General features: G+C 39.7%; 1 protein-coding gene across 8 annotated transcripts in view; it reads left to right on the top strand.

Moving 5' to 3' along the window:
- ASAP1 (ArfGAP with SH3 domain, ankyrin repeat and PH domain 1) overlaps positions 1-15,809 on the top strand; it is a 374,925-nt gene that overhangs the window by 309,370 nt on the left and 49,746 nt on the right. For all 8 annotated transcript variants that reach the window (XM_075063243.1, XM_075063244.1, XM_032762910.2 and 5 more), the window contains 6 exons: positions 750-841; positions 2,212-2,398; positions 4,324-4,409; positions 8,366-8,481; positions 9,843-9,910; positions 12,686-12,793. In XM_075063243.1, the coding sequence (XP_074919344.1) occupies positions 750-841; positions 2,212-2,398; positions 4,324-4,409; positions 8,366-8,481; positions 9,843-9,910; positions 12,686-12,793 (657 nt within the window). The remainder of the gene's footprint in view (positions 1-749; positions 842-2,211; positions 2,399-4,323; positions 4,410-8,365; positions 8,482-9,842; positions 9,911-12,685; positions 12,794-15,809) is intronic.

Genomic DNA, 15,809 nt, shown 5'->3' with positions numbered 1-15,809 from the left:
CTCTTCTTTGGATTCTTTCCTAAGGTGAGTCATAGTACAAAAGGAATTGAAGAGACGTCTAGTCCACACCGCCTCATATGCTCTTGTTTCAGAGCATGAGGAGGCAGAGGTGCAGATGTGGAGCAACAAACACTGCTAATGAAAAATCTTCCTGTTTCAGGCATATGCAACGCATGTGCACCTAGCATGGAATACACATAGGGTCCCCACTTGAAGAACTCCAATTACTATAAGGTAAGTGACAAGAATATTTTTCAATCCATTAAGGCTATGTCTGTGCTTGGAGTTGGGGGTGCAATTCCTGTCTTAAGGAGACATAATTGCACTAGCTCTGATTCAGCTAGTGTGCTAAAAAATAGGAGTGTAGCTATAGTAGTAAGGCAAGTGGCAGAATGGGCTAGCTCAAGTACGTACCCACAGGGTCCAGGCACGCTTATACTCGGCATGGCTCTCCTGTGCAACTGATACCACAGTTACACTATTTTTAGTATGCTAGTCCGATCAGAGCTAACACGACTAAGTCTGCTTGAGATGGGAATTGCACACCCTCTTCCAAATGTAGACATAGCCTACATTTAACTTTAACACTATACATTCATTTTGTGTTTCGTTATTTGTACTGTCCGCTGCTGCTGCTAAGAAAAATGCACTATATTTAAAAAAAAAAAAAAAAAAAAAAAAAAAGTCTTATTTGAACATTTGAGACCAATAGCAAATTCTGGAAACATGTGCTTTTGTTTTTGCTACAGCTGGCCAAGAATGTAGGAAATAATTGTTTTAATGATATAATGGAAGGGAGTTTACCTAGTCCTTCACCCAAACCCACTCCGTCAAGTGATATGTAAGTACTGAACATGAACACTTCCCCAGTATACAGTTGGAATGGAGTATATATGTGTAGATAGGTTTTCCATAGTGAGATATATATTAAACTATAATCAAGTGAAAGGAAAAGGTAAATAAGAAAAAGCTGTTCGAAGATGGAAAAAAAAATTTTTTCATTCCACTTGCCAATCTTAAATGTTAAATTTCTCATTACAGAATTCCAGATCCCTTCTTTAGCTATTATTTCTCTTTAAATTTACTCTTTAATTTACTTCACAGACACTTAGTGTTCGTACATGATGGGTTGTGTCTCCTTAGAATATGCTGCAGAATTTTCCGTACTTGTTTGGTTTTGTAATTCACGCTTATGTGATTAACTGTAATGGATTAACTAATAATAAATATTTTCATATTAATTTATGAATAAATCCAGACCCATTTTCCTCTGGTGTGGGGGTTAGCTAAGCAGCCGAACTTGTGTTGTTTTGCTGCCTGGCGGAGGAGGTCATGCAGAGAAGTTCAGCTCCTGAGGAGTATGGAAGTAGTGGCTTAGTTATTCTGTAAATGTGCAAGACCAGAGGATCATTGCAGTCAGGGGAAGTAAGGTCCCATAGAACCCATCCCAGCCACTAAACTAACTGGGATCTGGATTTTAACCTTAAAGTGGGATTTTCATACCAGGGAAACCTTGAAAAAAGAGGGCATTTCTACAAACAGCAGTAATTGGACAGTAATTTTTGTTTTTTCCTTTACTTTTATGGAAGATGTTTAGTTTGAAAAAGAAATTTCTTCTCAACCCTTGTTCTCCTTGATTATGCAGTGAAGTCATAATCCATACATTTCAATTGCCTTGAAATAATTGTTATAAACTTAGTTTAATATCATCAGTTCAGTGACTATAAGGCAAGTAGATGATGGTCAGAAAGGTGAAAACCCTTGTTTTAAACAAATAGAATCACAGAAATAGTAATGGCAAAAATCTGTTAGATTATAATGTTCTGTTCCCTGGAGCCTATATTTTTCATATTATGAAAATCCCCTTTACAAGAAAAATTATGAAGAACAATTGAACAAATTGATGCATCTTGCATGTATCTTCCTATATGTATCTTCTGAATTAAACTGATTTCCCAAAATCAAAGGCTGTACCTCATGTATTATTGAAAAGGCAGGATACTGTAAGATGCTTGTTTACTTCATTTTGCACCTCTTTTTTTTGCAAATAGTGTGCCACATGCATAGTGATTAAATTATTATATATAAAATAGTCAGCCCTCACTTTGCAGTTTAAGCAAGCTGAGTTCTGATTTTAAGCTTAAATTATCAGTCCATTTGAGATCCCTTTTGCTCAGAATTCTAGACCAAGTTCTGTTTTTTCCCCCCCAGGACTGCACGTAAAGAATATATCACTGCTAAGTATGTAGATCATAAGTTTTCTAGGAAGACTTGTGCATCTGCAGCAGCTAAACTGAATGAACTACTTGAGGCTGTCAGATCCAGGGATTTACTTGCACTAATTCAAGTCTATGCAGAGGGGGTAGAGCTAATGGAGCCACTGTTAGAGCCTGGACAGGTAAGCTTGTTCAATAAACAATATTGAGTAAGTTAAGAACATTATTTTTGGAAGCCATCCATTAAAATTGTGATATAACTTATAAGTACATGGGTGAATGACGTTTATTAGAATCATAGATGAAAAAGATCTTAGCTGATCTGGCTTATGTCAGTGTTTTTTCTCTTGCCTTCTCCTGTTCAGTTTAAAAGATTTGTTATGAATGTTTGTATTTGTGCTCAAAGAATAGTCTAGTACATTTTAAAAGTCTGAAAGGTAAATAATGTGGTGACCAGATCTGAGTGTTGTATTCAGGGGCATCCACATTTTTCCCTGATCAGTCATTTTTGATGTGTGTCCCCTTTTTGAGTCCCTCCAACAGGTTACCTTTCTTCACATCAGACACAAACTTCTGGTTCGTACCTTCAAGGCTGTTCGCAATTCAGCTTCTTCTTACTTACCTACGTCTTTTTATCAGACTGTGTCACGTTGTGAACTGATGCATTTACTCTGACAATAGTGGCAGCCTCCAGCATTCATGTTAAGCACCTTCTTTGCTGCTCCATGTGCACTGAATGCCCTCCCTGAATCTATTCACAAAGCCATTAATCTTTTCTCCTTCAGATCACTTCTCAAAAATCACCTCTTCTGTGATGCTCACAGTAAGATACTTAATTATAATGGCTCAGCAGATAGCTTGGTACAGACCCATCAAAATCTTTATTTTATGTGTATTCAAAAAAAAAATCTTGTAGCCTATAACTTACGCAAATAGCTAGTATGTGCAACTTGGTGTTCCTATTACTGAAGTTGTCAACACTCAGTAGTTGCATTTTTTTTCCTATCTAGACTGTAAAGTCTTTGGAGCAGAGATTATCTTTATATGTTTGTAATGTGCCCAGTAGAAAGAGGTCTTGATCCTGACTGCTGCTTCTGGACACTACCGGAAAAGAAATAATAAATAATGATGGCATATTTTCTCTTTCTTTCTATACTATAGTTTAAATGTTAGGAGTGTCTGTTATGTTCGGAGAGCAGTCTGATAAATACATTACAAAAGACTAGCTAGTTGATGACCTGGTCTACATTCCAGGCGCAGCTACAGTACACCCTATTAAAATGACAGAATTCTTGCAAGGTGTATTCCTTTTAAAGTGACTAACTTGAATGCACAGTATTCTTAAGAAATGTTATGTGGTAGCATTAATACATGCAAGTCTCTGTGTGCATTGTATACTATGAAACAGCAATTCTGTTTTCTTAAGTGCTAATCATGATACAATATTTCTATTAACATTGTTTTCTTCAATAGGAAAATGGCTGATTTTTTTTTCAGAAGTCCTGAACAATCGCAGCTCCTGTCGAATTCAAGGAGAATTGAGTGCTCAGTTCCTTTGAAAATCAGAATGCTTTGATTTAGACTCTAAATTTATGCACTCGTATTTGAAAATTTTGGCTTCTATTATTGTCTTTGTGTATTTCACCATTATCAATCCTACTTCTTTCACCAGTATCACAATTTGTTGTGCATAGTTTTACAGGCATATGATTCCCTACCCAGAAGATGCTTACAGTCTAAGGACCCAGTATTACAAATTCTTACTGGGAAGAAGGACATATTCCTGCTAGAAGGGACTAATTGCAGTTGTTACTAGGAGTAATGGTTACTAGTGCTTTCAGGATTGTGCACAATCATTAGACCAAACTTGATACGAAAAGAAAGCTGGTTGGAGAGGGTGATACTACTTCCTGGGAACCGAAGCACCCATAAGGAGTGAGAAACAAAAGCTGTTTGCATCATAGTTTTCATAACAGTTTCTCTATTTAAATATTTAATACAAATATAAGTGATTGAAGTATATTTCAGCAGGATATTAACTGTGATAATCTTTGCAGAGAAGAGAATCAAAAGTGTTTAATCTTGTACGTTTTTTTCATGTGTTTAGGAGCCAGGTGAAACAGCACTTCATTTAGCAGTCCGGACTGCTGACCCAATCTCTCTTCATCTGGTTGACTTCCTTGTACAAAACTGGTATGGATTGCTCCTTTATTAACCAGAATAACTTTTATGACAGATGTACCAATTCAAAATCATTCTCATCATTTACGTTGCTTTGTACGGTGTTTTTATTAATGATCATACTATTTAGTATATGTTTGATGTTGCATCTGAATAGAATTACTAACTTGAGTTGACCTTTGTGTTGTAAAGCAACAAAAAAGGGAAAAAAAATAAAAACATGAACATTAGGTACATGAAGTATGTAGGAAAAGAGACACTATATGATCGAGTAGGAGAAAAAAAGAGAAAACACTGAGGGAACTTTTATGACAAAGGAAAATCAATGCAAATAGATAATGTGGAAAAGAGATGGCAAGAAAGCTTCCAAAATTAGGGATAGAATAATTCAGGGAAAGCAAGACAGTGAAAACAAAAATATAGACATTTTTTCTCTCAGAAAATTAGATCTAAAAGAATTACAGTAACCTAGGAAAAGATGGACATTTTAATAAAAGTAGGTTTAAAACTATGGAAAATGGAATACAGTAGAACCACAAAGTTATGAACACTGCAGGAATGGAGATTGTTTGTAACTCTGAAATGTTCATAACGCTGAACAAAATGTTATGGTTGTTCTTTCAAAAGTTTATAACTGAACATTTATTTAATACAGCTTTGAAAATTTACTATGCATAAGAAAAATGCTGCTTTTAATCATCTTAATTTAAGTGAAACAAACACAGAAACAGTTTTTTTTGTTTCTGCTGCTTGATTATGTACTTCCAGTTCCAAATGAGGTGTGTGGTTGACTGATCAGTTTGTAACTCTGGTGTTCGTAAATCTGAGGTTCTGCTGTAGATGGTGTAGCAGTGTTAAGTAGCAAGTTCTCAACCTATCAATGGTGGTTGAGATATTTTATGTTGTAGAGAGGATGTGATGATGGGCAAGAAAAACTTAGTGAAAATGCACATTCTAAAGGAAATAAAATCAATTCATATACAATGCAGCATGATTATTTCTGATACGAGATTTCACAGTGTGTGCAGCGAGCTGGCTAAATAGATCCTATGTCACTTAATGATTTCCTGTTGAGTGAAGAAAACAAAGAGCTGCTGCTGTCTTGTCAAATTGTGGGTTTAGCACAGTAGCAGTAATAAAGGGCTAGAAGATGATCAGTAGGCTCATCACAGCCTGTTTTTTCTAACACAGCTGATGTTTCCAGTTAACCTTCAGAATACAGTCTGAATTATACATGTTTTCTCTTCCCCTTTCCAGTAACTCATGTACCTATTTCACACTTCATATAGTCTGTATAAGAGAGGAAACTTAGTCTTGTGGTTAAAGCACAGGATTTGAAGTCAGAAATGGGTTCCATTTCTAGATCTCTTGTTGACTTATGTGTCCCCAAGCAAGTCACTCAGCCTTTCTGACTCTTCACTTCTCTCATCTGTCAAATGGAATAAATGTTACTTGCCTACATTTGCAGAAGTGTTTTAAGGGTTAATTTATTAATGTTTGCAAAGCACTTTGAGACCATCAATTGGAAAATGCTTTAAAAATGCAAATTATTATTGGTTTTTGCAGATGGTTTGATACTTTACACAGTGATTAGTTAAAGTGATTCTTCTTAGTTATGAAATCTGCACTTGTTGATCTTTTATGTCAGTGTTCTCATCTACATAGCCAGATTTTTTTCGTCAGTTGTCACTCTTTGTCATGTTAAACTCAAAATTGGAGTGCACTTCTGCAACAAAAAGAGCCAGCTACTGGTTCTTTGTTATGAACAACACTGGTCAGCCACCTTATGTATCTGTCTTCTAGTCATTTATAATTTTCTGCGGGCAAGTGTACACTATAGATCTACATCGGCTTAGCTGCATCAGTGCAGTTGTGCCACTGGTGAAGATGTGTTATGCCAACAGAAGACCACTCTCCTATTGGCATAATTACTCCACCTCAGTGAGAAGCAGAAGCTATGTCGGAGGGAGGGCATCTCCTGCCAATATAGTTCCGGTGTGCACAGCGCAAAACTTGCGTCACTCGGCGAGGTGGGGAGGGAGAGACATAAGTTAGATCGACTTATGCAGTAGTGTAGATCTGCCCTGAGGCTGTTCTTTGATTTTCATAAATATACGTGTTAAAACTCAAACGACCAGAAATGGTGAAGAGTATTATCCTGTCATGCTAGTGACACAGTATCAGTGGACACTTTCATTCCAAGTCCCTGTTTTCAGGCAAGGGCTTCCAGCAAAAGAAAAAGAGAGCCTCTGAAAGATGTCTGGTCATTGATGACTCCTGCTTAATCTTCCTGCTACCTCTAAGACTCATGAGAATGGGGATTAGTTTTCTTATCCCTTCCAATAAGGAAGTTTGAAGCCTCTCTGCTGCTTCATGTTCTAATTATATGGTGGACCCAGCTGTCCAGGCTAGACACAGCAGTAATAAAGGCTGCTGCAGCGCAAAGGCTAACATGCAGGTCTCCCAGCTTGAGATGAGGATTCTATTCTAGTCACTGTGTGGAGCAGACAGTAATAAAAAATACAATATATGCACAAGGGAGCCAAATTCCAAAAAAAAGTCAATCTTCTGATGTGTAAAATCTTTAGTGGCTTTACAATGCATTAATGAAGATTTTCTCTTTTTGACATTGTCAGAGTCCCAGTAAGGGAATGGTGTGCCACCATCAGGCTTAACACTCTTAGATAAAAATATGTGGGAAGATCACAGGAAAAGAGGAACATATATCAAACCTTGTTTTAAAACAAGATCACCACTTTTGGCAAGGTGCAAGATGACACAAAACTACCAGAAATGGAATGGAATGGTCAAAAAGAAAAAAAGAAATGCTGTGACTTTCCAACCTAAACTAAATTTAACAATATAAATAGGGCCCTACCAAATTCACTGTTCATTTTGGTCAATTTCAGGGCCAGAGGTTTTTAAAATTAGTAAAAATTTCACTTTTTCACATGTTAACATTTGAAATTTCATGGTGTTGTAACTTTTGGAGTCCCAACCCAAAAGGCTGTCAGGGAAGAGGGGGGACAAGGCTATTGTAGGATGGTCGTGGGATTATCATCCTTCTTGCCTGCTGTCTTCAGAGCTGGGCAGCCAAAGAGGAAGGCTGCTGGCCGGGTGCCAGCTCTAAAGCCAGTACCACCAGCAGCAGCAGTGCAGAAGTGAGGGTGGCAGGGTTTAGGGGGTGAATTGCCATATGTCCAGTTTTCTCAGGAATCTCCTGCTCCAGTGGAGGCAGGTGACAGCTCAAGGAGCCACAGCCTCTCCCTACACTGGGAGGAGGTGATAGCTGGAACTGCAGAGCTTCCTGCAATTGGGGGAGGTTCCTGGAGGTGGGTCTGACCCACCCTAGGAGTGACCCCTGCAGGGGAAGAGGAAGACTCATCCCTCCCCATGCCCACTGGGACTAACAGCTGGAGCCCTCCGTAGGGTAAGAGTCCTCGGCTGGGCACCAGATTTCATGGAATAGATCAGTTTTCACGGTCCATGATGTGTTTTTCACAGCCATGAATTTGGTAGAGCCCTAAATACAAAGTATTTGTTAAGATACAAAGTTAGATTTGATAGTTTAACATGACTGAGAAAGAGGAGTTGGGTTTGACCACTCTTGGTGGTGAATAGAGAGGAACGTAAGATACCTGTATAAGGAGCAGGACACATACCCTTGGGCTTTGGGATGTTGGCGCAGAGAAAACATGCATACCCTATAACTTTCAGATACTGTTCAAAAAAGGTTCCAGAGCCACCTGCCTAGGCACACAACTCCCACAATATATTTCACTGAAAGTAATGCAGAGGCAGAACAAGAGTTACTGTTAGACTGAAAAGGGGAGTTACTTGTTGAAATACACTTTTGCTTTGAAGAAGTTATGTATGTTGTCCATAATAACATACACTATACAGATGACAGATTGAGGGAGGAACATGTATGTGATTTTTTTTCTCATCTTTTTCTTTACTTTGTTTAGTGGAAACCTGGATAAACAAACTGCATTGGGGAATACAGTTCTACACTACTGCAGTATATATAATAAACCTGAATGTTTGAAATTGCTTTTGAGAGGCAAGCCAACTATTGATATAGGTAAGCTTGCTAATATGTGATACTTGAAATTTTTGTTCCTATACTATGAGTTTAAACAGTTTTATTTGTATATCAGTGTGTAAAAACTGATTTACCGAGCTGTCATAAGGTATAATTCCCAAATCTGAACCTTAGCGTCCAAAATTTGGGTACCTGCATGAATTCCTCTAAGCTTAATTACCAGCTTAGATCTGATATGCTGCCACCAATCAAAACTCTGAGTGTTTGATAAACTCTGGTTCCCAAAACCTTCCCTGGGACCCCCAAGACCCAGATCCCCTGGATCTTAACACAGGAAAGTAAACTCTTTCCCTCACTAGTGCCACTCCTAGGCTTCCCATCCCTGGGTTCCCCTAGAAGATCCTGTGCTTCAAACTCCATGAACACCACCGAGCAGGTTTTTTCCTCCCCCCTTCCCTGAGGCAGTACAGTTCACGCTCTGTAAATCTAACACAAAGAGATCCCCCCCCTTCGTCCTCAGCCTTAACCAGAGAAAAAAATCAATCAGGCTAAAAAGAAATCTTTAATAAAAAAAGGAAAAAATAAGGAATTATCTCTGTAACTTCAAGATGTAAATATACAGGGTCCTATAGCTTACAGACACAGAGAGAACTTTTCCCCCCAGTACCAATACAAATCAAAAAATATTCCCAGCAACTAACATATAAAAGTTAACCAGCAGTCCACATGTGCAAATAGAGTAAAACAAACAAAAGCACCGCCTGTTTTTACTTACTATTTGAACAGAAACTTAGAGATCCTGTAGTAATGTCTGGTCCCTCTCAGACCCCCAAGAGAAGAACACACAACGGACAAAGAACACACACAAAAGCTTCCCTCCACCCAGGTTTAAAAGTATCTTGTCTCCTGATTGGTCTTCTGGTCAGCTGTTCCAGTTCCCTGCTTGTAACCCTTTACAAGTAGAAGAGACATGTACCCGTAACAATCTGTTTATGACACGAGCAAAAATGAAAATTGTATTAAGCACATATCTATGACCCAAATGCCCTATCAAGAAGACTGAGAGAGGGCTAGCTCAGTGGTTTGAGCATTGGCATGCTAAACCCAGGGTTGTGAGTTCAGTCCTTGAGGGGGCCACTTAGGGATCTGGGGCAAAAATTGGTCCTGCTAGTGAAGGCAGGAGGCTGGACTCAATGACCTTTCAAGGTTCCTTCCAGTTCTAGGAGATTGTTATATCTCCAATTATTATATTATTAGAGGAATTCAGCTAGGAAATGGGCTTTAAATAATTTTTTTCAAATATTTTCTTTCGAAGAATTGCAAGTTAATGTATGGTTCCAGAGAGGTTTTACAGCATAATGTATATATAAAATTATTCCGCTTTTTAACTTATTTTATAGTAAACCAAGCTGGAGAGACAGCTCTGGACATAGCAAAGAGAATGAAAGCTATTCAGTGTGAAGAACTGGTAAGAAAAAGACTGTTTTTTAAGCACCCAACATCTCAAAACATTTGCAGAATTAAGATAAATCAGAAATTATTAAAATATTTAAAATTTAAATAATGTCTCAAATTAAAGAAGAGAAGTTTCTTTTTCTAAAGATACTGTCTATGCAGGAGTCTCACTCTGGATTTCCTATATCCAGGCTGGAAATTACCTTGCTTTTAAGGTGGGGGTTTTTTTTAGTATTCTCTGGGTCTTCTGTAGCTTAGCTTGAGGGTTCTGCCCTGCTAGGTATGCTTCACCCTCAGAACATTCCAGCCAATTTCTTTATGACTGGTCAGTGAAGAAGCTTGCTTTCTACAAGAAATGTTTTAATTATTTTAACCCGCACAGCTAAAGCTCTTACTTTTATAGATCCAGGTTAGAAGCTGTGCATCTTTCTCAGTTCTGGCCTCTTCCCCAGTCTGAGGCATCGTGCCTGCACCTCACTGTATCTCATGGGACACATGTTCTCCCTGTCAGCCTTTCTGCCAGGACCTCAAATCAAGCCAGTAAAATGATGGTGCACATATCAAGGCTTGTCCGGTCTGGATCTCCCCTCAGATTTGCTGCCAGGAGCACAGAACGTATTTGTTGATGGAGTAATTAGACATCTCCATCTTCAGAATCCTGGAAAGAGAAATGGAAACAATCAATATTGAGCTCCTAAAGAACAAAAAACTAAGGTGGAAGTGAGTGAAAGTAAGGATAACTAACACCCAGTGTGGGTTACAGAAGTAAGCTGGAGCTGTGATGGTTAAAACTTGTAGACATCTCCTGTAGGGGAACTGCTTTGTTAAATGCAGACAGAATGTTCCAGGGGCACGTAACAGGAGTTCTTATTGGGCAGTGTCATTGAGTAGACCTGCAGGTATCTGAGAGGGCCAGAAGTGTTAAAACTTGGGGAATTTCCCACTGGACCAGAAACCCAATAATGAGAATTCTTCAAGGTGACATTTTCAAAGCAGAATAACATGTAAGTAATTTTTCCTTCTTGCTTTTGAAAGAAACTGGCTGGAATGTTTCTGGTCTCTAAGGATATGTCTACACTGTCATTAAAAACCTGTGCCAGCTGACTCAGGCTCTTGGGGCTTGGGCTAAGGGGCTGTTTAAATGCAGTGTACACGTTTGGGTTTGGGCTGGAGCTTGGGTTATAGGTGAAAGGATCCCTGCGAGGTGAAAGGATTCCAGAGCCCGGACTGCAGCCTGAGTCCAAATGTCTACACAGCAATTAAACATCGCCTTAACCTGAGCTTAGTGAGCCTGAGTCATCTGGTAGATACTATCACTTCTGTTACTCTAGTGCTCTTGCTCTTTCTAGTGCTGCACACATTATCCATTAAAAGAAGAGCTACTGCACAAAAGCATTCTGAGGGCTGGCTGCTAACTTTTTGACTGTGTATACAATGGTTTTGTGTAGTAATAAATGTACCTTCTGTGAAAACCTTAGCAATAAACCATCAGGTATACTAAACTGTTGACTTGAGGCAGTTTGACAGTAAAAACTTTTTGATGCCATTAATGACCCTTTAAAGTCAAGGATCTAATTAATCAGCACTACATTTGCTTATTATTGTAATTGAAATCCTGCAAGTACCTACTCAGACTCTCATGGCTAATTAAAAATAAGACTGATTTCATGTATTTTTATATTTTTGCATATTTGGGGAAGAGAAAAGAATTCTTTCTTTGAAAACTGACAGTGGGACTAAAGTTTACAGTTGAAAGGAAATGGCTACACTTAATATCTATGTAAACTATAAAGGAAGTAAAAAGTTATGGTGTCAAAGTATTTGTGCTGATGAAGATGAATCAATGGGTAAACTTTCTTTGGCTGGATTGGAGCCTTAACCACACAATTTTCATTAAGTTAAATTAAGTAAGATGTCGTAACCTCTGTGCAGTACTTTTTAAATATACAAATTGTTGTTTATGTTGTTTAGGTCTGACATTATGTTTGGTGTTGTATGATGCAAGACAGCCTCAACACCAAAGAGCTTACAATATGAAATAAGTGAAAGAACACGCACACACACATAGTGGGAAGTATGAGGCAGTAGATAAGAAGTTTTATTATTCTCCCCTATAATTTCAATAAATTGCTTTTTAAAGGTCAACACAGAAGATATGGGCCTCTGCGTGGGGTTTGAGTGAGTCATATAGACTGGCCAGCAGGAGTTCGGAGGACATTCCATGTGTAGGGGGTAGTGTGTGTGGGGGAGGATATGACAACTTCATATTGGTCTTAAGAGGTGCTTTGATACAACGGTGATGGGGACCATCTAAGTACATAGACAGGAAAGTCTCAGTTTATAAATTCATTTTGCTCCTTTCTTCCCATTCTTCCATAGATGGCACCACAAATGGCACACACAAAAATAACTAGCATTCTCTAATAGTTTGACCTGAAAAGCTGTGCAGAAAAGGGCAAATTGTTTTTTAGAGAAACTGTCCAGATGTATGCTGCTTTATACAGACATTCTGTTGTGTTAAAAGTATTAGCATGTTTAAATCAAATATTACAACTCCCATGGGTTAATAAGTGCTTTAAAAAAAATTTGATTTAAATGTTTATGTGGATGTTTTTGTTTCTTTGGCTTTATGATTTTAATTTTGGAGAAGGGTTTAAAACTAAGTGTTTTTTTGCCATTTGTTCAAACTCTTAAATATTAAAAATTCTTACTGTACACTTTTTGGAATAGGAAGCAGAGATTGACAAAGCAATAAGCATTTTGATACTGTTACATTTTTGCTTTTCAGCTTTCCCAAGCCAAGGCAGGGAAGCTAAATCCACATGTACATGTAGAGTATGAGTGGAACCTTCGACAGGAAGAAATTGATGAAAGTGATGATGATTTAGATGACAAGGTAAAAGCGAATTTTGAATGACTGACATGGGTTTCCAAGAAGTTCTCAAAGTTGGCTAGTTTTGTGGAAATGTAAGAAAATATTTTTAATTTAAATTTAATATGAAATTCAGTAGTTGCTACTTAGCCATTTGAAACTAATGCTGAAATCTGTATCCTGTCCCAGTTTTTCGAGTAATTGCACATCTGCATTCCACTGTAGGATACTCAGTGCACAATTGTCAGAAAACTTTTTCCCTCAGCAGTACTCATCAGGGTAGCTTGTGCGCCTTCTGTTGCCACGTCCCACTGCATGCTGTATAAGAATGTGGAGCCATCCCCAACCCTCCTCAGTTCCTTCTTACCACCAGTGACAGTTGTTGGAGTACTCCCAGTCTTGCTATCACAAGTTTATTTCCCTCACTCTGTATATAGTCTGTTTCTCATTTAGTAGTTAGTTGGATATAGTATATAGTTCATGCTAGTCTTAAGTTTCAGTTTTTAGGTTCTTTTGGAGCAAATTTGATTCTCAGGCCCAGGACTGGGGCTAGAACCATGCCTCACCCTCTTTCATTCAAATCCTGCCCGTTGTAACCCAAACTGATGCTGGTTAGTGACCCACACCTAGGGTGACCAGATAGCAAGTGTGAAAAAATTGGGACAAGGGTGTAATAGGTCTCATATATAAGACAAAGCCCCTAATATCAGTATGGTCCAGATAATATTGGCACATATCACCCTACCCACATCCCAGCTGCCTAAAATGTTTGGAGGAGTCCCATATCAGTGACAAGTGTCACACAGAGGGTTTAAACCTAGCTCTAAAAAAGATAGAGCAGCAAGAACCAAGTGTCTCCTTACGGAAGTGACACTTCGCCCTCTATGGGAACCGTCAGACGCTGAGCACAGCACCATCAGTACGCAGTGTGTCTCCTGAGATGACTTCGGTGCTACATTCTGTGTCTCCGAAAATGAAGAAGAGACAGATCTTCCAAGGACATAGTACCTCATACAGCAAGACCTTTGGTACTGAGGCCAGCTAGAAGCAAGAATTCTGAGAGGGACGCTGAGGAGAATCAATCTCCAGAGTGTTCCTCTACTACAAAGGGGGAATATTTGTCAACTCCAGAACCTGTGCCAGGTCTGTCGAGGCCAACCCCTGAAGTTTCTATACACTGGATTCAAGACCCTGTTCCAGTACTGACAATGCCAGAGACATAATGCTGCTGCCAAAGAATTGTTTAACCTTTCTGTATTGGTGTCCCTGGCGATGCAGGAACGGTTTCAGCTGATCCTGGTGACTGTAGTTCCTGCACCAGCTTCTCAAGACCATGCAGTGCCAATGCCACTTCCAGTACCTAGAAGGCCTGTTTATTCCAGGGGCAAGCTACTGTTAATATCCCCATTACCCCACCGTCCCCTGGTTTGGCTTACCTGTGCCCTGTCCACCTGGGTTCTGCTCCACCATTATCACAGGACTCAGAGTCAGATTTGGAAGTGGGGTCTTTTGTGTCCCATACCAGACCAGCAGTTGACGTTCCATAAGAGCCTTAAGGTACATGAATGTCACATCAGTCCCAGCAGTGGGCACATTGCAAAGGGCAATGGCCTGCATAATGATGGGGCCCACCACCATGTCAGTGGCCATTCTGGAAGGTGGGGTGTCCCTCCCTCCTGTTAAGTCCTCTCTTCACCTGTCTGGTTGACTTCCTCGAGGATGCACAGAGATCGTCAGCACCACAGACAATGGTTTCTGGTGCCCAGTACCAGGAGCGGTACTGAGCAAATGGAAATTGCTCAGACAGCACCTCCACTGCAAGAGGCAGATCAGCCAGTCCCTCAGCATTGCACTGTGTTCCTATGGTGCATCTTCTTCCTCATCACCCAGTGAGGCTATAGAGATGGTGAGTGATTCTCCACAACCAGAGAATTACCATGCTCACTAAGGACTGCTTAAAAGGGTGGCCTTGGTTTTAGACAGTCAAGTGGAAGCGGTCCATGAAAAATACCACAAGCTAGTGAACATATTAGTATCTGTGGGAGCACTCCAGAGTAGCTATTCCAATTAATGAAGCAATTCTGGAGCCAGCTAAAAAACTTTGACAGACCCCTTCTTCCCTCCTGCCTATGGCTAAACAGGCAGAATAGAGACACTATGTCCTTTTAAGGGTTTTGAAATCTGATTTCACCTGCTCCCAGTCTCTTTGGTTGTGGCACTAGCTAATGAGTGAAAGAGGCAGCAAAGAGTAATGAATCAAAGAGGCTGAATTTGTTTGATTGTAAACTTTATCTGACAGGAGGTCTATTGCTTAGAATTACTAACCAGCAAGCTCTCCTCTGTCGCTATGACTTCACCTTATGGGGAGCAGTGGGGGCAAAAAAAACCTAACTGGCTTGACTTAGCTTAATAAGTTTATGGAGGGGATGGTATGATTAGACTGCCTACGATGGCATGTAGTCGATCTGCAATTGCTAGTGGCAAATATCTCCAGCAGGGCTGTGATGGGACACTAAATGGTGAGGGTGCTGAGTTACTACAGAGAGTTCTTTCCCAGTTGTTTGGCTGGTGGGTCTTGCCCACATGCTCAGGATCTAACTGACTGCCATATTTGGGGTCAGGAAGGAATTTTCCCCTGGCAGGGATCCTGGGATTTTTTGGCCTTCCCCTACAGAATGGGGCACAGGTCACTTTCAGGGTTAAACAAGTGTAAAAGGTGGATTCTCTGTAACTTGAAGTCTTTAAATCATGATTTGAAGACTTTTTAGAAATGCAGCCAGAGGTTCTGAGTCTATTACAGGAGTGGGTGAGTGAGGTTCTATGGCCTGCAGTGTGCAGAAGATCAGAGTAGATGATCATGGTGGTCTCTTCTGGCCTTAAAGTCTATGAGTCTATAAAACATCACAGCATTTAAAGACAGCTACTGGAGGACTCCAGGCAGTTCACTCTTGTGATAGAGAAGGGTAAACTGGTGGCAAGGACAGTTCTTCAGGATTGCTTGGATGCGGTGGACTCAGCAGCTCAATCCATGGTATCTGCC

Source organism: Chelonoidis abingdonii, chromosome 2 (assembly GCF_003597395.2).
Source record: "Chelonoidis abingdonii isolate Lonesome George chromosome 2, CheloAbing_2.0, whole genome shotgun sequence".
Lineage (NCBI taxonomy): Eukaryota > Metazoa > Chordata > Testudines > Testudinidae > Chelonoidis > Chelonoidis abingdonii.
Note: the sequence above shows the minus strand (reverse complement) of the source record. Positions and strands in the feature narration are given on the sequence as shown.